At 39.7% G+C, this 26078-nt stretch overlaps 2 protein-coding genes across 3 annotated transcripts in view; one reads left to right on the top strand and one right to left on the bottom strand.

The window, feature by feature from the left end:
* SCYL3 (SCY1 like pseudokinase 3) overlaps positions 1-6540 on the top strand; it is a 47816-nt gene extending 41276 nt beyond the window's left edge. For both annotated transcript variants that reach the window (XM_077779845.1, XM_077779844.1), the window contains exons 11-13: positions 784-955; positions 5217-5908; positions 6423-6540. In XM_077779845.1, the coding sequence (XP_077635971.1) occupies positions 784-955; positions 5217-5908; positions 6423-6482 (924 nt within the window). In that variant the 3' untranslated portion in view covers positions 6483-6540. The remainder of the gene's footprint in view (positions 1-783; positions 956-5216; positions 5909-6422) is intronic.
* Positions 6541-6803: 263 nt separating this feature from the next.
* The window catches only part of FIRRM (FIGNL1 interacting regulator of recombination and mitosis), a 35415-nt gene continuing 16140 nt past the window's right edge, over positions 6804-26078 (bottom strand). Inside the window, exons 10-20 of the mRNA XM_077779843.1 lie at positions 25769-25851; positions 25366-25417; positions 23876-23965; positions 18592-18777; positions 16685-16807; positions 15514-15609; positions 13797-13910; positions 11607-11711; positions 10465-10545; positions 9246-9362; positions 6804-7416 (exon numbers count right to left, since the gene is read on the bottom strand). Of these exons, the coding sequence (XP_077635969.1) occupies positions 7192-7416; positions 9246-9362; positions 10465-10545; positions 11607-11711; positions 13797-13910; positions 15514-15609; positions 16685-16807; positions 18592-18777; positions 23876-23965; positions 25366-25417; positions 25769-25851 (1272 nt within the window). The 3' untranslated portion in view covers positions 6804-7191. The remainder of the gene's footprint in view (positions 7417-9245; positions 9363-10464; positions 10546-11606; positions 11712-13796; positions 13911-15513; positions 15610-16684; positions 16808-18591; positions 18778-23875; positions 23966-25365; positions 25418-25768; positions 25852-26078) is intronic.

The following is a 26078-nucleotide window of genomic DNA, read 5'->3' as shown; positions in this document are numbered from 1 at the left end:
TTTTGCAGTTCAGTTTGGGTGCTTTCCATAATTTTGTCTTCCAGATCACTGATCCATTCTTCTGCCTCCACTAATGGCTGTTAATTACTTCTAGTGTATTTTTATTTCAGCTATTGAATTCTTTATCTCTGACTGGTTCTTTTTTTATATTTTTCATCTCTTTGCTGAAATTCTGAGTTCATCCTACTTGTCAGTGAGTAGGGCCAGCGATTAGTCTAGATGTCTGCAGTTAGCCCCTCTGCCACAGTTATGGGCTCTTGTCCTAACCAAAAGACTTGGTGTCTTTTGATTGGAGTATTTAGATTCTCCCAAGAATTTGGAAAATCCTCTACAGCAATACTACCCTGAACACTCTGTCTTAGCTGATCTGACACTAAGCAGGGTCAGGGCTGGTTGGTATTTGCTGGGAGGCCTCCTGGGAATACTGGGTGCTGCCATCTTAAAGGGGTATAGATCTCCAGAGCACTCAGCTGCCTTTGGTCCTGGGGTGGGAACTGACAGGCAAGTCTGGAACCTTTTATAGCAGTTTAACACAGTAATTTTATGTTATTTCCAATATATTTATTTTTGCTTTTATTGTTTTTAACAGTGTATCAGTCTGTGATTGGGTGGGGAAACTACTGGTCCTTGACCACCAGTAGTTGAGAACCGCTGACTTAGAACATGTATGTAAGAAATGAAATCATCTGAACAACCAGTCTGATTGCAGCCCAGCTGCTTGTTTATGGGGAAAAAAAGACAGGCAATGTGGTTGTGAACACTTATTACCTGATTTACTCCTAGGTGTTACTGGGCCTCCGTGATACGAGTGATTCCATTGTGGCAATTACTCTTCATAGCCTAGCAGTGCTGGTGTCTTTACTTGGACCAGAGGTGGTTGTGGGAGGTGAAAGAACCAAAATCTTCAAACGTACTGCCCCAAGCTTTACAAAAATGGTGGATCTTTCCCCAGAAGGTAAGAATGATTAAAAGGTATAGCTTTTTATTGTTGTTTTAATGAGATTTTTAACATTATACAAATAGTGCAGGTAGGTTGTCGTCAGTGTGATGGTACAGACAACTAAAGAAAGTGTACTTTCCCTCTCCCAATTCCTTCCGGGTGTACAGGGTAGTCAATTTTAATAGTTTAGTGGAAATGTTTTCTTCCCTTTTTTTAGGCCCACAAAGATACACAGATGTCTGTGTATATACACACACACACCCATAAAGAGGATTTTTAAACAAAACAATGAGAAAATTGTTTTTTTCGTGTAGTGTCTTTTCAGGGACTGGCCTCCAGGTCAGTACACAGAAATGTCACCTTTTTTTGACAGTTTTGCCTAATATTTTATTGAATATAATTCATTTAATGATTTCCCTATTGATGGATATTGCTTTCATTTCTGGATTTTTAACCACTACATTGCTGCAGTAGATATCCTTGTACCTGTAACTTTATGTAGTTTGCCTTTTATGGCTAGAGGATAAAGTCCCAGAAGTAGACTTACTGGATCAAAGAATATATTTAAAATTTTAATGGATACTGTCTGTCAGCTTCTAAAACGGTTGTAGCAGCTCTTGACAACACTAGATGTTTAAGTTCTTTTGATTTTGATGACCTCTTAGGTAAATTAAGTACTTTTAAAAAATCCTTATTTCTGGTATATTCCCATTGGCACATAGCAATAATTGCTGGTTTTTATAGAATGTAAAAAGTCAAGAATAAAAATGTTATATCAATGTCATTGCTCCTTTGTTCCTTGGTATAACCCCAAATAGGATGGTGACCTCGTTAGAAAACGTGAATCTCTGATTCAGTTCTCATGGATAGTGAATTAGATAGCATGGAAACAGTTACAGTAGAAAAGAACTCTGAGATAGACTTTTCTCTAATTCTCATGCCAGGAAAATTATTTTATATTTTCAAGTTTATTTTTTAATTTAAATCCAAGTTAGTTAACCTATAGTGTAATAATGATTTCAGGATTAGAATTTAATGATTCATCACTTATATATAACACCCAGTGATCCCAGCAAGTCCGCTCCCTAATGCCCATCACCCATGTACCTCATCTCACCACCCAACACCCCATCAGCAACTCTCAGTTCTCTATATTTAAAATCTCTTACGGTGTGTCTCCCTCTGTTTTTATTTTTCCTTCCCTTCCGCTATGTTCATCTGTTTTGATTCTTAAATTCCACAAGTGGAATCATATATTTGTCTTTCTCTGACATATTTCACTTAGCATAATATACTCTAGTTCTTTTTTCTTTTTATTTTTTTCTGAGAGAGAGAGAGAGCAAGCGAGCGAGAGAGCGAGCGAGCATGAGCAGGGGAGGATCAGAGAGAGAGGGAGATACAGAATTTGAAACAGGCTCCGGGCTCTGAGCTGTCAGCACAGAGCCTGACGCGGGGCTCAAACCCACGAACCATGAGATCATGACCTGAGCCGAAGTGGGACGCTTAAGCGACTGAGCCACCCCGGTGCCCCGTACCACATCTTCTTGATGCTTTCATCAGGCAGTGGACATTTGGGCTTTTTCCATATTTTGACTGTTGTCGATAATGCTGCTTATATAAACATTGGGATGCACATGCCCCTTCAAATCAGCAGTTTTGTTTCCTTTGGATAAATTACCTAGTAGTATAATTGCTGGGTCATACATACAAAATAAAAGTCCTACTTTTAATTTTTTGAGGAAATTCCACACTGTTTTCCAGAACGGCTGCACCAGTTTGCATTCCCACCAGTGGGGCAGGAGGGTTTCCCCTTTCTCCACATTCTTGCCAGCATCTGTTGTTTCCCTGAGTTGTTAATTTTTGCCATTTTGACAGGTGTGAGGTGGTATCTCATTATGGTTCCAGGAGAATTTTTAAAGCAACGCTGGCTTCCTGAAGTTTCGACAGGTCTTACTTTTCTTGGTGCTAATGAAATCATGGTCAGTCAGGAGCTTGAAGAGGGTGAAGATGAAGCTGCTCCCTCTGACCAGGATATGTTCATACTATATCGAGTGAATGGAGTCTTTGTGTTACCAGTTTGTGTGTGTGTGTGTGTGTGTGTGTGTTAGCAGAGTACACCAAACAGCAAATGAGAGATTTATTTATAATTCGTAGCAGAGGAATTTGTTGGGGGAGGGAGGGTACACACAGTTTTGAGATAAGGGTGGGGGCGTCAGTCTCTGAAGGGCAACTTTGTTGCATGTTGAGTTAGCAAGAGTCCCCACTCAAATCTGTTTTATTAGATGCACTTTCCTAGTCCTGGACATTTTATTTACTGTTGACCTATAATCTTAGAAACCAAAAAGGCACCAAATCAGAAGTAACAGTTGAACTTTTATTAAATAGATTTTTCTGAAAACTTTCTGAGATAGTTCAAGGTCTAATCCTAGTGACTTCCAAATTAGTTAAGCTCTTCATCCAAGATGGCTGCTGAGCCCTGGAGGCAGCCTGCATTTCTTTTCATTGTTTCCTGCATTTCAAGTTTATAGGTAAAAGAGTGGACCTTCTTCTGAAAGACATGGGGGAATGCTGGGGAAGGGCACGTACACATGGGGCACCCCCGACTTTTTCTTTCTCCTTCTATTCCTTTGCAGTTTGCTATATGGTCAGACTTAAGAATATGGGATACTAGTGAGGTTTATGAAAAGGAAAGAGAACTGGAGAAGGGGACACTGGGCAGGAGACCCTGGTAGGCCCTCGCAGGGAGGGTGGTGGCAGAAGCAAGCAAGAAGGTGCTGGGCTTGTAGAGGTCAGACCCTGTGGGGCTGGGCAAGCCTCAGAGTGGTGACTTACCCCAGACCCTCCTAGAAAACGGAAGTACTAAGCCAAAAATTGTGCTAGAATCCTTTTGACCAGTGTCCACTTTGGAGTATGAACTTTCAGGTAAACTGTTAACGACAACATTTTCTTGAAACCGTTTTTTTCCCAGTTGGAAGTTAATTCTATAGCATAAAATTTAACAATTTTAACTGTATAGTTTTGTAGCATCAAGCACATTCACATTGGTGTGCTTGTACTTTTAGACTTTTATTCTTAGAATCAATTATGGTTTTGTAATTAGGTCCTAAAGGTTCTGTCTAATCCAGCTTCTCAGCCAGTGCGTGAATCCTTTCGAGTCCCTTACCACCACATACTTAGCCCGCCCATAAACACCCAGAGGACAGGCCATCCCTTCTGCAGCAGGTGTTTCTGCAGATATTTGAAGATGCTCTCCCTGTATACAACATCTCTGTTATCTGTGTTAAATATATCCATTTCCCTTAACTGTTGCTCACCTCCCCTGTTAGAGCAAGAAGCAATTTATTATCCCTTTTATTTGGGGAGTTTTTATGTATCTTCAGATTGTCCCACACACTTCGTCTATAGCCAGCAGAGTCAGATGCACCAGTCTTGGAGAACCGTCCCCCCCCACCCCCCCACAGTCCCTAAATGTTTCTTTTCTGGCGACATGCCCAGCAGCAAGAAGCATATACAGAGAGATTGCTACAGTACCCTTACAGTAGCTTTTCCACTGTTTGGGTGAATGTTTTCCTGAGTATGAAGTTTTAAATTCTGAAAATTAAAGGCACTTTGGAAATAATGAGGCTGATTTCTCTTATCACTTAGGACTTTGTAGTCAGCTGGGGTCTCATTGCTTTTCCTGGACTACAGGGCACATACTTACCATTTCTTTGTGACTGGTGAGGAGAGCTGGCGGACATGTCAGTCACTGATGTGACTTTGGTGCATTTTCCAAATTGTATCCTGGGAGGACAGTTTTGTTAGATGGCAGTAGGTTTGCCACGAGAGAGAGTCATGTGGTTAAATCGGGAAGTGTCAGGAGTCGCGTCCAGCCACACTGCACAAGACTCCACAGCCTTGCCCACATTTAAGGAAATCTGTTTAAAATGAGGGTATGTCCAGTTGAGCACACACCACTGTTTGGGGGTGACGCTGCCTGGCTTAGAACATTTCTCTGTTTATAGACAATCATATCAGTAAACATGCTTCAATATTTGGGAAAGGATCAGATGCTCCAGTTGCTGCCTGGTGTGCTGCCTTCAAAGTTCAGTTTAGGCATTTGAGTAACTTACATCTTTGTCATGTTCTGCGGGGATTCTCTTGTAGCTACAATTTAGTAACCTGGATATTTCTAAGAAATGAAAGCCATACTGTGTGTGTGTGTGTTAACCTTTTCCTAAATATATTGCTTACTCCTAACATTTTATGAGGATAATTTTTGTACATATCCCCACAGGTGATCAATATTCTCAGCCTATTAAATTTCACATGAATGGACTCTCCAATGTGAAAAATACCTCAGGAGATAGTGAAAACTTCCCATCAAGTTCTAAAAAGTCCGAGGAGTGGCCTGACTGGAGCGAGCCAGAGGAGCCTGAAAACAAAGCTGTCAGCATACAGATTTGTCCTGCAGAACCTCACGATGCCTCCACGTCCCCGCTCTCTAACTTGAACGCGGAGGATGTGGCATGGGTTGACTTTGAGCCCAGCAGCTTAGATACTGAAACAGATGCAGGAGGAGTCCCCACTGTGAGGCCTGGGACCGCAGGGGGACATGAGGCCACTCCTGCCTTGTTTTCACTCACTGAAGAGTCCAAGCCTTTGAAACCCTGCCTGCACCAGAAGACAGGTCTTGCACCAAGTGGGGATGACCCAGACCAAACCAAGCCACCAAAAGTGTCACAAGAAAGACGCCTTAAGGCTCCATCAGAACTGGGTTTAGGAGAGGAGTTTACCATTCAAGTAAAAAAGAAGCCGGTACAAGATCCAGAGTTGGACTGGTTTGCAGATATGATCCCAGAAATTAAGCCTTCAGCTGCTATTCTCATTTTGCCTGAACTGAGGACAGAAATGATGGTTTCCAGCAAGGATGACGTCTCATCAGTGATGCAGTTTTCCTCAAAATTCGCTGCAGCAGAACTTACCGAGGTGAGGATTAGTAAATCGTGCTGCTAGGTGCTGCTAGTGTAAGGGTGCCCTTGTACATACGGGTTGCCTGGTCTCATTTATAACAAACCTGCTGTTTTCCCAGTGAGGGAAGAGACTAATGCACACAGCTGCTTAAGAGGAGGAGACGCTCAGTTCCTACACATGAGATCTTTCCTTCCCCAGAAGAATGTCCCATGCTTAGTTAAGTGTTTAATGGGCCACTGGTTATTACCAGGATAACTTATTTAGAGAGGGATTAAGCCAAGAACAGGATGTCATCAGATTGATTTTCGATCGATACGGTCCTTGGGAAGTTAGTTATCTTTACAATGCTGCGGTTTTGTAATTCTGGAACCAAAGTAATCCTCCTCCCTTCAGCTTCCTGTCACAGTAAGTAGGCGAGTTTAGCACGAGGAAATCTATTCTGGCATCAAAAGGCAAGCGTCAGGCTCCTTTGAATTCAGAAATGACTGGTTTCAGCAGGCTGCCCTTGGTTTGCTTTATCTCGCTACAGGGAGAGGCCGAAGGCTGGGGAGACGAAGGGGAGCTGAACTGGGAAGATCATAACTGGTGACAACAGGTGAAACTTTAGGGCAAAGGATTTCTTAAAAAAAAAAAAAAAAAAAATCAAACTAATACCTCAAAAGTGGGCTCTGCAGACCAGAAGACCCAAAAGCACCGTTTTTCCCGTCTGTGCCAACTGAAGTGTGAGCCCCCGAGTGGCGGCGGGCCCTGGCGGTGAGGAGGCTCCACGCTGGTTTGTGGAGGGGCCTGTGTGCATCTGCCTGAGGCCAGTTTCTGTGAAGAGCAAGTCGCCGTGGAAAGGTTGAATTGACTGATTTTTTTCCAGGACAATTCCAGAAGTAAAGAAAATAAATACAAAAATTCAAGCTGATTAGCTTAATTTTGTGCCATTTCTTTAACAGAAGAGTAAGCTTTATTATGAAATACAACTTACTGAAAAAGTTTTAGCTAAAGTATATAAATGATTTTAGATCGCTGAGGTTTCCTTAGGCAGCTTATTTATTTGTTTACAGATGTACCATCTGAGGGGCCCCGTGGGGACCTGGGCAGTTCCGGACTGTTCCACATGTATCACGTTGTACCAAAGTTCTTCATGAGAAATATTCCCCCCTCGACCTGTTCTCTGTCCAATAAAGACTATTTTCACTAGATTCAACTTTACAAAAGTTGTTTTATATGTGTTAGGAAATGCACAGTTCCATCAATGCATTCATTTACAAACCAGAGAGCAGGCGGACAAAGGTGATACTCAGTGCTACCTAGTGGGAGGGGGTCCAGTCCGTTCCGAGGCCACCGGAGAGTACACGTCGTCTTAGCCTGTCCATCCTCTTTTGGAGCATCTCCAGTCTCACTGGAAGCCAGTCTGGAGCAGGAGACGTCTGGAGTAGCAGCTCCACTGCCTCCAAGGCCCCTGATGCTGCCTGCAGTGCTGACTCGCACGCGTCTGCCGCAGGGAGCTCACAACGGGCTCTTTTTGCACAAGGCTGGCAAATGAGAAAAACCTGTGATAAGTGATGCAGCGATACCCATCCCAAAGATGATAAAGAACTTTCGTTCTGGAGTTCTAAACCTGTGACGAAGTGTTATGTGCAAACTTTATTTAGTCATTGATTCACAAGGGGAAGAGGGAACCACCACCCCTGCAATCTAGAAAAATATGGGAAGGAATTCCCATGAGTCCCGCTAACATTAGGGCCCAAGGAAACCAAGAGAAACGCCTGCCTCATCCAGTAATTTCCAGTAGGCATCTATGGAAATATCTTACAATCTGTCCTGACAAAAAAGCCCCAAGTATGAATTTTCTAAATGGTCCCAGTTTAATTTTTACTGCGAAGTTTATAAATGAGAGCTGTGGTCTTTCAGAAGCTTTTAAAGCCACTTCAAGAAACTGTCAGGCTTTTGACATCACCGCACTGGGGTGTGGACTGGGGCCAAGACACCTTTTGTAATCACGGCCTTCCTAAGGAAAGTCATAATAAATTATGATTCTTAAATTTTTTAGTTTTAATTATTTTGAGAGAGAGAGAGAGAGAGAACACACATGCAGAGGAAAGACAAAGAGAGAACCCCAAGCAGGCTCCGTAAGTCAGTGTGGAGCCCAATGTGGGGCCTGAATTCCTGAACCATGAGGTCGTTCATGACCTGAGCCGAAATCAAGAGTCAGACACTCGGCTGAGCCACCCAGGTGCCCCATGGTCAGAATAAATTATTGAGGGTTTATTTACACCGATATGTAACTGTTAGGTGTAAAATCTGTAAAAGTCTTTCTTGAAAACAAGTTATTAACAAACTTGCTTCTTTATAAAAGTTATAACTAAACTCACCAGAGTGCTATTTCTTATATGGATTGCAATTCTATATACACATGTACGTCAGTGCTCAAAACAGTATTTTGAATATCCTTAGTGGTATCAGATTTCTGCCTTTTTATAGGTAGATATGCTTTCTAGACACTGCCAAAAATTATCAGGCTGGACTGATGAATTAGGCAAGGGATTAGCCTAAGCATTTTGGAAGGTCAGTTCATTGGTTTTCTGTGGTTCAGAAGCTACTACATTTGTTGCTTCACTGATACAAATACAGAACTTTCCCAAAAGTTACTATAAACAATTGAAAGTCCTATTGAAAGAGTAGTGATATTATGATGTTTAAAACCTATTTGTAGGGGCACCTGGGTGGCTCAGTTGGTTATGCATCTGACTCTTGGTTTCAGCTCAGGTTATGATTTCACGGTTCATGGGTTCAAACCCCACATGAGGCTCTGTGCGGACAGTGTGGAGCCTGCTAGGAATTCTCCCTCTCCCCCTCCCTCTCTGCCCCTCCCCTGCTTGTGTGACCTCTGTTCTCTCTCAAAGTAAGTAAAATTTAAAAAAACAAAACAAAAAAACCTTGTTGTTTCTGTGTGGTCTCACCTCTGTTCTATGTACTGATAACCTTTCAAAAAGAGGAAATATGATTTTTAAGAGAGCAGCTACTGTAAAACAGAATTTTACATTTCTAGATTTGATTATTACAATTTTTGTTTTTGAGAGAGAGAGTGCAAGTGGGAGAGGGACAGAGAGAAAGGGAGACACAGGATCTGAAGCAGGCTCCAAGCTCTGAGCTGTCAGCACAGAGCTGATGTGAGGCTCAAACCCACGAACTGTGAGATCATGACTTGAGCCAAAGCTGGTCACTTAACCGACTAAGCCACCCAGGCACCCTGATTTGATTACATTTTGATATTCAATAGGACAGGAACCATCTAGGTTTTTTTCTACTTTTATCAGTAAGAATTTCTCTTAAAGCTTGACTCATACTATAAAGTCCATACCTGTAAAGATGACCACTTTGCTTCTACAGCAACGTTAGCAAAGCGTTCCCAGAAAATAACTTTTTCCTGTTTCACACGTTCAACCCTGGCAGTCGCGGTTTCATCTGCAAACCCAGTCTGCCACAAATCGTGAAAAATCAAGTAAACACCAAGCATTCTCTGACAGAAAATGGAGTGATATTCAGAAAATGAGAAGACGCCGTGCGTGTGTATGTGTGTGTATGTGGTGTGTGTGTTTGTGTGTACAAGCACCTAGTATCAAACTATTCAGGCTTAGCCTGTGAGCTAGGCAAGTTTTGGAAGCTGGATTCGTCTGTAAATGTACCATCTTCATGTAATTTGGATAAAGTCACTGTCCAGTGTTCTCCTTCCCCCTACAGAAAAGCTGAACCTTCATTGTACAAGGTGAAAAACTGGCAAGAACAACGTACACACACATACCTCACCAGCTTAANTGGAAGCTGGATTCGTCTGTAAATGTACCATCTTCATGTAATTTGGATAAAGTCACTGTCCAGTGTTCTCCTTCCCCCTACAGAAAAGCTGAACCTTCATTGTACAAGGTGAAAAACTGGCAAGAACGTACACACACATACCTCACCAGCTTATATATAAGGTATATATACTTATATGTATACGTGCATATAAACATCCACATATGGCCAGTTAAATAATGGGCATGGTATTAAAAAATCAGTAGTTGAGCATAATTCACTTTCTCTGGTCTTCTAAATCTGTGGTTTAACTATTCTATTAGTGCTGCAATTAGCCCCTTATGCCCTAGAACTTCCCCCATATAAGTTCCAAGGTGAGCATAGACACGGGAGCCAAAATGACTCAACAGTGGGGTTCTAATTATTAAAAACAGCTTTAAAAATGCCACAGTTTAGAAAACAAAGTCTTTGTTGGTGCAGGAAAGCCATGTAAAGTTCTGTGTAAATGAGAGGGATAAACATGGCCTCTCAGGCAGTTCTCCACATGAATCTAGGATAACATTCAGGGCCCTTCAGTCCCCTCACTGCCTGAACTCACAGCGCCCCCCCATCCCCACTGTGAGCACAGTGACTCAGCCTGGTCTGCGACCTGCCCTACCTGTTTAACCTGTGTCACCTCTGCACTGAGCACTATGAACAATTTAAGAAGGTACTTAACATGGTTACAATCAAAATTTTTAAAGATGACGAAATATGTGATACCCTATTCTGATCTATATAAATACCTTCTCCAGAAAGGATACAACTTTGTTCTTGGTTTCTTCAGAACTGAGACACTGTGGAACTATGTCTTCATGATTTGTTCCCTATTAAAAGATTGATAAATGAGATCAATTTTAAAATATGTCAACAACTAGCAAAGACAAATACGTGAGTTTCAAAAGCTACTTTAATCAAGAATACATTTTTTATATTTTTTCTTTCATAGTTTATTGTCAAGTTGGTTTCACAGAACACCCAGTGCTCATTCCAACAAGTGCCCTCCTCCATGCCCATCAACCCCATCCCCCCCATCAGCCCTCAGTTTGTTCTCAGTATTCAAGAGTCTCTCATGGTTTGCCTTCCTCCCTCTCCCCAAGTATTTTTCCCCTTCTCCTCCCCCACGGTCTTCCATTAAGTTCCTCCTAATCCTCCTATACATGCAAATATATGGTATCTGTCCTCTGCCTGACTTATTTCACTCAGCATAACACCCTCAAGTTCCATCCATGTTGCTACCCATGGCCAGATTTCATTCTTTCTCATTGCCATGTAGTATTCCATCGTATAGGTAAACCACATCTTCTTGATCCATTCATGGAAAGAGCCTAAGTGTCCATCAGTAATACATTTTAAAAGAAAACTGTCAGAGGACACTCAGAAGGCCGTCAGCTCACAGTCCTTTCAGGGCACCTCAGGACAATGCAGGTTCTGCACAAGCACAGCACTGTGAGCGTCAGTCACCTCTGCCCCATCTCTGGGCCCAGGCTTGACTGTACAGTGACAGGCAAGAGAGCAGCAGGCTCACCTTCTCCATGGACCTGAGCTCACAGGTCTGTGTTCGTCTCCCTAACTCCTACAAAAATTTGAGATGAAATGTGTTACTCATTTCAAACTGAAAATACTGTCTGGATGACAGTGTCCGAGTTAGCAGACCTGGTCTGAATGCTCGGTTCTGTTGGTTACTGCCCCTGACCTTAGGAAAGTCCCTTTATTTCTCTATGCTTCATTTTTAGATCCTGCAAAATAGATCGTTAGCAGTATCTCCTCCAGTAGAAAATTTTAATGACTAAGATCAAAAGTAGATCAATGTTTCTGGAATGTTTTGGAATACCACAAATACTAAACTGTTTTGGAGGTCACTGTGATAGGCTGGTCTTATAATTACCTCGGCAAACTGAGTAAATGCCTCTAAGGTATGTTGTTCTAGTATCCAATTCCTGTCAGCTAGCAGTGAGGTAAAAATAGAAGACAGGTTGGGCAGAATTTTGTCCTAAAAAGAGAACCAAATATTATTAAATAGAGGAAAATCTCAATAGAGTACATTCATTATTTTGAGAGAGAACATGAGTGAGCGAGCAGGGGAAGGGCAGGGAGGGTGGAGAGAGAATCCCAAGCAGGCTCCTGACCGTCAGCACGGAGCTCGATAAACCGTGAAATCACCAAGCTGTGAGATCATGACCTGAGCCGAAATCAACTGCGCCATCCAGGTGCTCCAACGTTCATTATTCTTAAGGTTGTGAGGTTTCCATAATTCTGTCCCAGTGAGTACATATTAATCTGCATTAGGTCTTGTCACTCTTTTGCTCAAATGCTTCCAAGAGCTTCTCCTTTCCTTCAGAGTAAAAGTCAAAGTCCTTACAATGAAAGCCCCACTACCCGTGTGTTAGCTCTACTGGCTTCCCTCAATATATCAGACATGCTCTCAAGAAGGATCAGGCTTGACTATTTCCCCTGCCTGCAGGACGCTTCCCCCAGATACCTGCATGGCTTGCTCTCTCAGCTTCAAGATTTTATTCACAGCTCACTTCGGTGAGGATGCCATTGACAATAACCCAGTTAAAAATGTACCCCCACATACATTCTCTCTTCCCTATCCTTGCTTTCTCTCCAGAGCACCTACAATATTTCATATGCTACATCACTCCTTCTTAATTGCCTTCCAACAGGCTGAGGGTACATATTTATTAGTATGGTTCATTAATGAATCCCCAGTGATTAAAACAGCACCTGACACACAGCAAAACTCAGCAATTTTTTTCTTGAATAAAATCCCAGGGGTACCTGGATGGCTCAGTCAGTTAAAAAGTCCAACTTTGGCTCAGGTCATGATCTCACAGCTTGTGAGTTCGAGTCCTGCGTCGGGTTCTGTGCTGACAGCTCAGAGCCTGGAGCCTGCTTCGGATTCTGTGTCTCCTCTCTCGGCCCCTCCCGTGCTCATGCTCTGTCTCTCTCTCCTCTCTCAAAAAATATAAACATTAAACCAAAAAAAAGAATTAAAAAAAAAATCTCATCTCCTGGCTTTAAAGGTTCTTATATGCTGATGAATCCACCAAATTTTTCAGGCCTTCGCTCTGGGGAATATATAACTTCTGCTAATAAAATCATTTGTTCTACAGGGTCTGGGCCCATCAGGGTCCACAGCTATGCATGAATGAAACAGTGTTTCGGAATTTATTTTAGGCTAAAAAGAAGACAGCTCAAATGCAAGCACCTTTGTATACTTTTGTCCAGAGTTTAAAAGAAGCTGTCAACATCTACATTTCTCTCATGAAACATAACCTTGTATGATGAAAACACTATGATATCATTTACCTATGACCAAATAAGAGTCCTTTAGAAACTAGCCAGTTAAATGTTTTCATTTTAAAGATTTTAGTAGCTATTGAGATAACATCCATCATATTTTTGCTCTAATTACATGACAAGGTTCTCATCAGTGAGCTTTTTATAATCTCTCCCATGGAGGTGAAAAAGAAAAAAGCCAACTATCCAGATTGACCACAGTAATAAGGAAGGCAAAATTCAGTTTAGGAGGATAATCTTTCGCTGTGAGCTGTATTTGGAAATTAAGTAGTGTATTGCCAGGCCTGTTCAGTGTAATTTATAAGTAAATATCCATTTGTCAATTATATGTACTTGGCAACATTTTCAAAAATAGTATGTTAAAAAACAAGTTCTTTTTCACGGATATAAAATGGAGAGTATATATAGCTTTGATAAATTACCCAAATTCCTCATTATATACTGTTCCCTATTAGACATAAATGTCTTCCTTCCTCGGGGGCATCGTGTGCTAAAGCTCCACTGGAACGAAGCTCTCAGACTACTGCCAACTCTAAGTAATCTGCATGTCAAAATATGTTTTTTTAAAAAGAAAAAAACTTAAAATGAGTTCCATTCTGACAAAGTCACCCTCTCTTCACAAAATACATTCCCCCCCGCAACTTTCACTGTCAACAGTCCACAGAATTTCAGACAGAAATCAGAAGCCTGAAGATTTTAGTAATTCTGACAGAGATTTTATGAACAAAAGAATTAAAGGAATTTGGGGGGACAAAAGAGTGAAGAGTATTACCTGGAGACCTTGAGGTATAAAACATTTTCCCAGAGAAGATACAAAATCAAGCACTGCCAAACAAACATGGTCAGGAGGCTCTAATTTAAGCAGTGAGCTCTGCAAGGTTACTACCTAAAGTGGCAAAGACCAAAGAACAGTTATAAATGAAAACAAATAGTTTGTAGAGGCCTGATGAGTAAAATTTTGATGGGTGTGTAGGAGGGAAAACACAACAAAACCCAGAACAGCTGAACACTCTACAAATTCACAAGTGCAATTTGAATAAAACAAACAAATGGCTGACCCAATTATTACAGGATTCATCCTACCAACTGCTGTAAGAAAAAAAGTTGTTCTGTATTTTAAATTCTAGTGAGGCAACTTCATTATTTAAAGCAGGGATTGGCAAACTTTCTATGAAGGGCCAAGTGGTAAAAGTATTTTTTTGTACGTAGGCTTTTTTGTAGGCTTTGTAGGTAATATGTTCCCTGCTGCATATTCTTTGTTTTTTATTTTTTAGTTTTTATTTTGCAAACCTTTAACAATGTAAAAATCATCCTTAGCTCTTGTCCTATAACAGGAGAGAACCTCGCCAGGAAGCCATAGTTTGCCAGCCCCTAATTTAAAGGAACACAGAGATAAAGTGTCCTATAAAAGAAGTAACACCTAAATGAACAATTTACTTATGTTGAAATTTTAGAACTTTAGTTATTTGGGTTTTTTCACGTGAACACAATTCTATCAAAATTATCCATATTTGATTTTTCAAAAGACTATAAAAACCTTCAGAATCCACAAAGTCTGAGTCAATGATCTTACTGTATTCTCATTCTGTGTAATTTTGTTAATCCATGTTACACACATTATCGTAATTTAAAACTACAGCTAATTAGTACATATTTGTTAAAACTCAGTTGTGAATGTGCACAATCCCTAACCAGGCTACTAAAACCAAGCGTTAATAGTTCTGCTTTCCAGCATATACGGTCCTGTGACAGGGTATTATTTTTTCCATCCTCCTCCTAAACAGGAATAATTAGTTTTAACTCACAACTGTTTATTTCTTAACGTACCTATTAACTTAAGCCAGCTCTTTATTAGGGGATCAGTTCTGTCCAGGATGGACTAATTCCAAAGCCTCTAAGTCATTTCAGAGAAGACGAAGGCCTTTTGCCTTTTCCTCTCTGTATCAGCTTAGACAGTCCAAAAGCAGGCTACATCTAGGCAACATCAAAAGGATCACCCCAACAGTGACCTCATTCTGCCTGCCCCAGCCATGCAAGCTGGGGGCCAGAGAGAAAATTCAGTAGTCCTTTACTTCAAAATCATTTTTTTCAAAGAAACCATGAAGATTATCTTTAATTCCACATTGGTTACAGTCCGCATTCCCACAGCTGCTGAAATACTTTTGAACATGGCATGCACACAGAGTTCACACATGAACTATGCCTCCTGGCCTCAGGGATGCTCTAGGGCAGTTAAAGTTTGGACTATTTGATATCAGGAAGATAAAGAAGAACAGATACAGGCTGAAATCAACAGCCCTGTATCCTAACCATGGTCTACTGGACGAGTAAAAGAAAATTTGTGACATTTACATTCAGTTCAACAGGAAAGGGGTAAGAAGCAAACTGAGCAACAAATTGCTAAAAAGGATGGTTTTCTAGAAGCTATTTTAAGTCATACCAGTTCAACAATTTCCTCAGCAAAGTATCAATTTGTTCACTGTTCTTACCTGACTTATCAGATGAGGATCTAGAGTTTGAACAAAAAATCCCAACAGTGACAGTAAAAGGCTAAGTGTCTGCTGAACATAAGGTTGACCTGTTACCTTAAATAAAAGCACAAAATAATTATGGTGAAAATTTTCAATTACATGAAAATAACCACCTTTTAGATGAGCATTTATTATACACCAAGCAATATGCTTGCTACTACCTCACATACACCTTATAACTCTATGAAGTAGCTCTTATTACCCTCAATTTACTAATAATTAAGAAAAAGGAGCAGAGAGGTTAAATAATTTGCTCAAGATCACATGACCAGGAATTGAATTCAGATGGAGATCTAATTGCTTTTGCTTGCCACTGAAAAACCTGCATATGCCTTTATGTTCTTAAAAATTCCATTCCTCTTCTCCGTAACTGTTGTTTGTATCATGATACGGTAAGCTGTATCACCAGGAGAGACATCCTCAGTGAGTATTTACTGACTGAGTTGTGAGGACCAGGGGAATGCACTTCCTGAAGTTAAAATACTACAGAAGGTAAATTTAATCATACGTAAACTTTAATGATAAAACATCATCTGCAAAACCATTTCTATTATTTACCAAAAGTGTGAAGGTGCCTTGAGCTTCCAGTGGCTGGCACTACTCACCCAAAGAAAACAAATGTCATGCTTATATTTTTAAACTAAATGTCATGTGTAAACCACAATAATCTGTGGGGCACCGATCCCAATCCTAGCCTGACCATCACCCGGCCTCCGCCATCGCTGGGAATAAGAACCCGACACAGCCAGAGCCATCCACTCATCCCTGCCGCCTTTACTCCAGGTCACTCTCCACTGCCCTAAAGATTTCACAGAAACAGGCTATACTAACCCAACAGGGAAGAGAAAAATACAAGAAGAGTTTGATTTTTTTTTTAGTCCAAATGGTCATGAAAATAGTTAGATGGTCATGGTCACTCTACTGGACTCTAGTTTTACTAATGGAATCCTGTCACACTCAAAAAGAACTGGTTGACAGAGCACAAATAGGTATTTTAAGTTCTAATTGCAAGTGCCACAAGCACCTAAAGAAGTTACATACATTTCACTCAACAGGAAAATTTAGGTGCTATTCTCTTTTTTCAATATTTTATTTGTTCTTCAAGGAAACGATCAGCTGCTTTCCTTACCAGTTTAGCGTTTAAAAACGCCCAAAGCTGACTCCCAATCTCTATAACTGCAGTCTGCTGTGCAGTATCCAGAGCTTCACTAGCAGAGTTACATACAGCAAGCAAAGCAGAGAGCTGTGTGTTCTACAGGGAAGACAGAGGGAAAGAACTGAGTTAGATCCCAGTCTAAGGGAGCTGAGGCCCCAGAGGTTATGACTAACATAACTCTGCATAAAACCCAGTGTCAAATTTATATTCTAAGACCCAATGCCATCTTTTCACCTACTTCATTAATACATTTTATTTAAAATAATTTTCCTTATATATAGAAATATCTACTTCATTTTCTACATATTTTTCCTTTTAGGTTAAAATTTAATATCAAAATAGAAAGAGTACTGTATTTTAATATAATGATATAGACTATCAGTGTAACCAAGCTAATTTTATAATATTCATCAACTAAAAATACTATTTTTTTCACAAGATGTACCCAGAAATCTTTTAACATTACTAGATTTGTATTGTTGTGGTTTCATAATTAATCTTTAAAACTCCTCAGCAACACTCTGCATTCAATAAGTAAATACAATACTTGAGAAGTCCACTATCTAGAATTTGAAACTAAAACTATCTTTTATGGATTCACTCTTATCTATATCTGGAATCTCAGTCTCTGACTCGCCAGGAGTGTAGTGGACTGAGCACACAATGATTAGTAACAACATCTTTAATCCATTATACTTCAACAACGCTTAAGTTTGAAGGATTACCACACAGCTTTTTAGTGAAGATTTACCTATTTCCTTCTACAAATAAGCATGTAAACTAACCTGCTGAAATAAAAGTTTTGATCAGGGCAAAGATATATTCAATTTTAGAAAACCGGTGCATTATTTTACCTAATACAAAAGACTTTCTATTTTTAACTACAAAAATCAGTGCACAATAAATGCAAAACCTGAACAATCTAAGCTACTCCTGTGTATTTCAAATTTTTCTCAAAATAAATGCAAATAAAACTTGTATTTCCTTTGAATATATGTATATGTTTTAAATTATCCTGATAATTATCACCAAGCGCCATGAATATAACAGTGTCAGAACATTTACACTGTGTGGAGATCGAAGCCTTGAGAAAACCCTGACCTCATAATTTAAAATTGCAAATAGTCCCCTAATCCCTTGAATGCCCAGTCCCCATCCCTGCTTGATTTCTACTTATCCCAAACTGATCCCAAATGTAAATATACATTTACATATATATTTATTACCTATTTTACTGTCCACAGCTGAGCTAGAACGTTAGTTCATGAGAAGAGGAATTTTTGTTTTGTTCCCTGATCTATCCCCAAAGCCTAGAACAGTGCTTGGCACATAAGAACGTTCAAAATATGTTTGCTGGATGAATGAATGAACAAAGGAGGAAATGATACTAAACTGGACAACTAAATCACATGTAGTAGTCAATTTTTCAGTCAATTTTTAAAAATCATGTATTTCTTCTTATAGATTAATTTCTTTTACATTTCATTATTTTAAGAGAGAACAATAGAAAGCTACATAAAGACTCAGAATTGGTGTGTATAAAATGAGGGTTGCATTTTGTCAGAAGAATGTCTGCCTAATCTGATGATGTGTCAGCAAAAATACTGCAGATAAAATATTTTTATACTGAGTTGCATCTTGGGCCAATGTGTCTTGAACCTCGGCCCCCAATATAATTTACATCAAGATAATAGTAAGTTTCTCACAGACCCCTTTACAATGTAGAATCTGAAAAGCTTGCTAGTTTCTAACCTGAGGGGAGAGACTGCATCCTTCTCATTAACAACCCATCACTAGTACCTAACACATCACTAGTATCTTCAATAGTGCTCAATAAACAGCTACCAAATGAATCAAACCAATCAAAATTCTTTTCTTACCAGAGACTCAAGTTCTCCCAAAGTTCGACTATTGCTTAGCCACTCCTTACACTGTCCAATGCCTACTCTGATGACCTCTTGTGCAGTCTGTTTCCTAAGCTCGGCAGGTAATGCCTGGAAGGAAATATATTGCCACAGAGACAGATTTTCTGCTTCTTTTGGGGAAAATTCCTGGATAAATTCCACCTGAAATAAATTGAAGAGTAACATAAGATGATCTGATGAATGGATGCAAAAAAGCTGAGAACTGGCTCCGTGTTTTATAATTTTAAAAAGTTTTTAACTGAGTAGTAATATCACAAGGACCAGACCAAGGTAACCTACATGAACATTCATTATTATATTTGCTGTTGCTGCATTTGTTTGCAAATGCAAAACACCACTTAAGTGGAACATGATATGAAGACACTGAGAGATGTTAAAAATAATACATTTTATTATAAGTCAGATAGCTATGTTATCCTATTCAGTAAGTGCTGGCCTCAGCAGCACATATATTATCCTACCCAGTAAGTCTATTATTTTCCTAAGAACATGTGTGCTCATGACCTTGTTCAGTTAAGTCAGAAGTAATTGGGGCACCTGGGTGGCTAAGTCACTTAAGCGTCCGACTTCGGCTCAGGTCATGATCTCACAGTCCGTGGGTTCGAGCCCATGTCAGGCTCTGTGTTGGCAGTTCAGAGCCTGGAGCCTGCTTCAGATTCTATGTCTCCCTCTCTCTCTGCCCCTCCCCCGCTTGCTGTCTCTGTCTCTCAAAATAAAACAAAGACATTAAAAACAATTAAAAAAAAACAACAGTAATATTCCAAGGTACGCCAAAAGACCAATTCGGCCAACCTTGGCGGCTTATTGTTATTCCAGCTGACTAGAACAGAGGACCTACAAAAAGAACCAAAGGTCATCGGTTCAATTTTCCACTGGGCTAGCTGGCTCTCAGAGGACACATGGAATTTGTTTCACAAATGCAAGCCACCAGTTCAAAGCCATGTGCCTAGCAAATCCATTCTCCCACTGAAATAATTCAAAGACTTTGCCAAGTTAACAGAAAAATAGCATTGGTTTGTTAAAAATGAAGCATCAGCAGAGTAGCTAAAAACAGAACACAAATCTTCAAAAAGAAAAAGTTAAAATACAAGTTTCTGGTGGAAAAACATCAAAAATAATGTGCAATGAGTTTCTAAAGTATAACCTAGGAGTATAATTTTTTAAGAAAAATAATTCAGTTTTTAAGATCTCAAATCTACTTGAATGAAAACTTTCTATGTTAAAAAAAACCATATTAAATTTTACAGAGTAATTCCCTTACATTATATGTTATATTTATATTTGGATTTTGTCTGCAGATAATATTTAGCTATCAAAACAAGAGAGAAATTGTGTGGTTATCTTCTGGGATAGCTGATAAAGCCAGAAAAATTCATCCTCTGATGAGCTATGTGTCTATTATAATAAGTGGCTTTATTCATGACACCAAACTGCACCAAGAGAGCCAAGAGAATTGTGCCAACTGATAAACATCGAACATGACCTTACTTTATAATAAAATCCAATGAGTGAATGAACTAATTCCCTTCCCCAAATGGAAATCATAAATAAGAAAGCCCTGGACAACATAAAAGGGTAGATGCTGACAAATTTTGTTACAGAGAAAGTGATTTATTTACTATTCTGAGTTTGAAAACCCTGGTCTCAATACAATTTTAAATATTTAGGGGCACTGGGGTGACTCAGCTGGTTAAGTGTCTAACTCCTGATTTCAGCTCAGGTCATGATCTCCTGGTTCATGGGTTTGAGCACTGACAGTGTGGAACCTGCTTGGTTTTCTCTCTCTCTCCCCCTTTCTCTGCTCCTCCCCCACGCACTCTCTTTCCCAAAATAAATAAATAAAACTTAAAAAAATATATTTAAAACTGCCAGTGCTAATAACAGTTCATAATTAGTGAGACAGAAGTGAATAATTTGTAGAGACTTAGGACTTCCCTTATTAAAATTGAGGAAAGAGGAAAAATACAACAGTGGGCTCAAATACTTTTTGTACTTTTTTTCTTTTGACAGTACTTTTTATTTTACATAAAAATGGCAGCACAACTATCAGCATACTTAAACCAGGTATGCTAAATCTTTTCTTCTCAGTAACCTTGTACTTTTGCTTGTTTCTACAAAACGGAAATATTAACAGTTTCACACTGAAAGAAACTGGATATCAATTATTACTCTCTATATTGAAACAGAAACCCATTTTAATCTTCTTTTTACTGGTAGTTCCCCCCAAATTATTGCCACACTTTTTTTTTTTTTTTAAAGTAAAACATCACTGTACTGGGATTAACTATTTTCAATTATGTTAATGCTGCATCACTGATAGAGAATCTGGGTTTTTATTTCACCTTTTAAAAAGAGAACATCCTGCATGCAAACAAGTAATTATTTCCAGCTTTGCTGCTTATCTCTCCTTTTCCCCAGCACATGCTCTCCCGCCTTCACCCCTGCCCCAGCTGCCCCTCCTCCCCCCATCCTTTAGCCTGTATCACAAATGTCTCCATCTCCAACAGCTTCCCCTATTCTCCTCTGTGCTTCCCCCTACCCCCCACCCCCCACAAGTGATCTTCTAAGCTATGAACACCTAACAAAACCTGATTTGTGCCACTTTTGGTACTCTTTTTGTAGCACCTTTCACTTTAATAAATTGTAGTTTCTACTAGATTATATGTTCTTTCCGGTACTGTGACATAGCACAGCGGTTTCCAGGTTGTTTTTTTTTTTAAACAAAACACTATTTAAAATTCATGAGCAAGCTCTACACACCTCAACAAGGAAAGCAGATTTCATAGCTATAGGAACAAGGAGGCAGCCTGGCAGCCAGGAAACAAGAAGCCCCAGAGCAGCTGCCCAGAGAAGAGCTGGGGGACGAGCCGGGAGCGAGGGAAGCACAGCTTTTGGGAGGAGTCAGACAAACGTGGCGTGGAGCCCCGCCCCCCGCCCTGCTGTCTGTCACAGTGAGTCTCCCTGAACTACTGTTTACTCGTGTGCAGAATGAACACACCCCAAAGTACCCCACCACAGGCTGATGCGGGAACTCCAAGAAATGGAGTGTCCAGAATGCAGCCCCATCCATCTCAGCGAAGGCCCATTCCCGCCCTTCTTCCCTCAGGAGGAGGGATCACATCATGGGGGGGAAAGGAGAAAGAGCAGAGCCTGGCAGAAGGAACACTTGCTAAATGATCCTTTGGAGAAGCTTACATTCCTCATTTCAAGTCCCAGCTATGTCTAGAGAAGGTTAGTACCTCAGTTTTAGGATTAACTAACTCCCACGGACTCTCAGACAAGAATTCAAATTCAGACACATCCCTTTAAATTTAAGCACGGTAATCTGACCAGGAAACCAGTATTTGATAATTGAAGGAAAAAGTTAAGAGTAAGTATTCAAATATCCATAACTTCCAAATCTGATAGCCTCAATTATTTGGAAAAACTTACAAAATTGAGGAGTATCTAAGAAATATCTAAACACTAACTAGAGTTCACTTACAACCATGTTTCTAGACCTCACTTAGAGATCATTCGTCCTGAGTGGAATTATTCTACAAGTTAAAATTTCACAACAACCCTAGGAAAAGGATAATTTTATTATTCCCATTTAACAAATGGGAAAACTGAGGTTAAAAGGACCCTCAGGAAGGGCTTCCCAGTTCATGGGGCCTCTATGAAGAACAGTGTACCAGAAACCGAGGAAAAGACCCCTGAGAGGGGAATACAGGGACTAAAATCCGAAGGGACTTGGAACAGATGACTCTCCCGGGGTTCCGACAGGGAAAACAGCAATGCTTACGTGTCTCCTAAAAGGCCAGCAGGTGGGCCCGGTGCACTTTCGGCCTCGGCACCACCTGCAAGGAAGATGGCGAGGAGGTCGGAAGGGCTCCTCTGGTGCCTAGCCAACTTCTCTCGGGCAGGAAAGCAGAATACGCTTGGGGCAAATACTCTATTCAGAAACGACTAACAATATTTATTGAGCACCCTTCTAAGCATGGCACTATGCTAAGTGTTTTGCATATATTACATCTGGCTCCTTACAAAATTTTTCAAAAAGGATTAACACATATCTGCCATTCTACAGACAGGGAAAGAGGTTTGGAAAGGATGCTGTGCCCAAGGTCACAGCTAGACAGGATTCAAACCCCCTTCACTAACCTACTGGTTCCCAAGCTTGTATCCGTGTCAGAATCACGTACAAATTCCAACAGCAATAACAACACAAATGACTGGGCCTCGCTGCACTGCCTCTACTCTGCACCCACACCATTCACAGGAGAAGGTCCAGGAGCCTATATTTTTAAAAAAGCTCCTAAAGCAGCTCCTGAAACAGCTGCAAAGTGACCAGTCCAAGGGACTGCACTGGCCTACACAGGTTTCCATAACTGGAGAGTCTCCTTTATCATGGCAGAGCTAGTTTTCCCTCACAAGAGCAAACAACTAAGGTTCATCGTACTTTGCATTTTCCCAAAAAGTTCAACTTATTTACTGTAAAAAATAAGAGACACCATTAAGGGCATAAATGATATTCTAGGTCTTCACAATAGGTCTAAGGGGAAGGGCATACAGAACCTTCTCATGTCAAGTATCTTAAATGTCTGAGAAACAAGGGGAAAGATATACTTCAGGAAGACAATGACTGTCTGTAACTTGCAGCAAAGACAGTGACAAAGACTCTGTCCTGACCAAACTGAAGTCTGGTTCTTCTTCCATGCCCCTTCTCAACTTGTCTTCCGTCTGGAATTGTGTCCATCCCTGGGCTTGCAGCATCCTGTTTTAGCAAGAATTCTGCTAAGTCCACTTAGAAAGCATCCTCAGTCTTGCTATTTGATCACCTTGGTCTGTGTTTAGCAAGAATCTTACCCAGTCACTTAAGCAAGAACCACCACTTCCACCTAGTAGTTTTCACCCATTGACCGACACCTTGCTCCCTGAATGTGAATCCCTACCAGTCTGTGCTATATTCAGACTCGAGCCCAGTTCTACACTGACACCTCTTTCCCCTTATAGCAACAATCCACTTTTATCCATTTTATCACTAACCATACTGTGTGGCTCTGATTTTTCTTTTACAACATCAAAGTCTAAACCTATCTAAAAGCAATAAACAAAACAATCAATACATTAAAAATTTATACTCAGATTACGTCAACATTTAAATGTACAATAAATGGGGCAATGGGAAGCTTTCAGAGAGTCTGAAATCCAATTCTCAGCAGCTACCCAAAGACAGTGACTAAGATGATATCCTTGCCTGCTGGGTTGGGGCCATGAAGAAGAAGAGTCGCCTTAATAGTATTGACAGGTTGGTGAGCTGGTAACATTCTCCAGTACAAGATTTTATCTGGGAAAAGACAGAAGAGGAGAGTCGACTTAAAATCATAGCTTTTACAAGCTGTCATATGCCAAAATATTAACAGCAGCTCTTTTGGAAAATAAGATTATAAATAATTCAGATTTTTTATTTAGAGCTTTTCTTAAATAAGTTGTTTTTCTTCCATTAACCTAGATTATTTTTATGAGAAAAGGATTTTGACATTGTATTTAAAAAGAAACTCTTTGGTGTTGATCACTGGGTGTTATATGTAAGTGATGAATCACTAAATTCTATTCCTAAAAACAGTATTACACCATATGCTAACTAACTAGAATATACACAAAAATCTGAAGGAAAAATAAAGAAAAATAAAACCAACCCTTTGGGATTTCTATTTCATATCACTATTTTGATGATAACTTTGTATGTCAATCTTCTACTCAAAGACAATTCATGGAAGTTTGTAAGATCTAAAGCACAACAGTGCAGGGGTAAATATAACTCTAAGATAGAAGCTCCATTAAAAGATTTTATAAGCTCCATTTTCTGGCAACCAATTCCTATCATAATATACTAGGAGAGCTTTTATTTTATTTGAAAAATAATACGTATAACATAAAAATTACTTTGGCTCTGTCTTATGCAAGATGTGTTAAGGATTCGGAAGTGGGTAAGCACTCCGGACCGCTAGCCATGGAGACATGCAGACCAGCTGTCCAGGTCATCAGACATCTCACTGCATTTCATCTACAACATCTTTCAACCGTAAACTAAGAAATATATGACATAATAGCTACTAAGAAATGAAAGACACATGGACCCACATAAGATCTTTATCACATGCCAGGGACAAAAACCTGAAAACAAAAACAAGTCATGACCATATCATATGGAATATATCAAACATCTCAAAACCTGGAAACAGAAAAGATCAACACTGACAAGGTTAAATCATCACTACATCATTTTCTCTTTATATCCACTCACAAAGCATGATTTCTTTCCCAAAAGGCATAAATCCCTGTCACATCAGTTCCTCTCAAATCATTCTGAGAGACAATAAAATTAAGAGGCACCTTGTCTAAGTCATATTCAAGGGAGAAAGAAAAAAGAACTCTCAGTAAGCAATATTACCACCTTTTTATTTTCTACTTTGCATCCAATTTTAAATTTATTCTCAGTTAACCTAGTCTTTGTTCCCCAGTACAATTAATGAAATTCTGTAAGATTTTGAAAATATGAGACAATTTCCCCAGTTTTACACTGTTTCTGGTACATCTTTCTCAATAATATCAAAATTAAAGCACAGCAAAGAAACTGTCAAAACAATTTAGCAACCAAACTATTTCTCCTTTTGATATTCACATTCTTTAAGATTATCATATCCTTAAAAAACTGCATGTTTTAGGCCTTGTAATTCTCCTCACCAGATGCGCCACTATGGTGACATGGTGTGCACAGAGTTCAGCAGTCCCATATCTGTGATTTAAGAGAAAACAGTCTTTATGAAATAATTTATCCAATTATTCAAAAAAGCAATGAGATGAACTTCTGAAAAGCACTAAGTATTCTAAACTGCAATTTTATCCATGGTCAAGGAACATCACGATATACAAAACTACCTAAGCAACAGGTACCTATCAGCTTGAACCCCAGAAACGAAAAAGGGAACCTAGTTCCTAATTTAATGCTAGGATACGAAACCAAACCATTTCAGGGAGCCAGTAAAGGGTTATTGAGACAGAATTTTTCTTCAAACTTACATTAGAACATCATTTTCTCTCAGTTACTACTATACATCAATACAAAAACCAAAAAAGTACACTGTACCGGGAAAGGAAGCACCATACATCCATAGCTAACAAAGAGGTGATCAGATTAGCACTAAGCACAGCATTCAACAGAGCAACATCCTAATGAAAAACAGAAAGTTCATGATAAATTATTATTAGCATTACATTTCCCAAAATAAAACAACAAAACACCATCACAATCTAAATAACAGAAACTCAATGGGAAGGCTCAACTCTCTAGTATCTGAAAGAACCTAAAATATCATTCCCTCAACATTTCCTGACCACTTACTGTATACTAAGCATTATACTGAGCTATGGAGACTCAAAAGTGATTTTAAATGTGG

Source organism: Crocuta crocuta, unplaced genomic scaffold (genome assembly GCF_008692635.1).
Source record: "Crocuta crocuta isolate KB4526 unplaced genomic scaffold, BGI_CrCroc_1.0 scaffold322, whole genome shotgun sequence".
NCBI classification, from domain to species: Eukaryota; Metazoa; Chordata; class Mammalia; order Carnivora; family Hyaenidae; genus Crocuta; species Crocuta crocuta.
The sequence above is the reverse complement of the archived record's forward strand: the minus strand, read 5'-3'. Positions and strand labels throughout refer to the sequence as shown.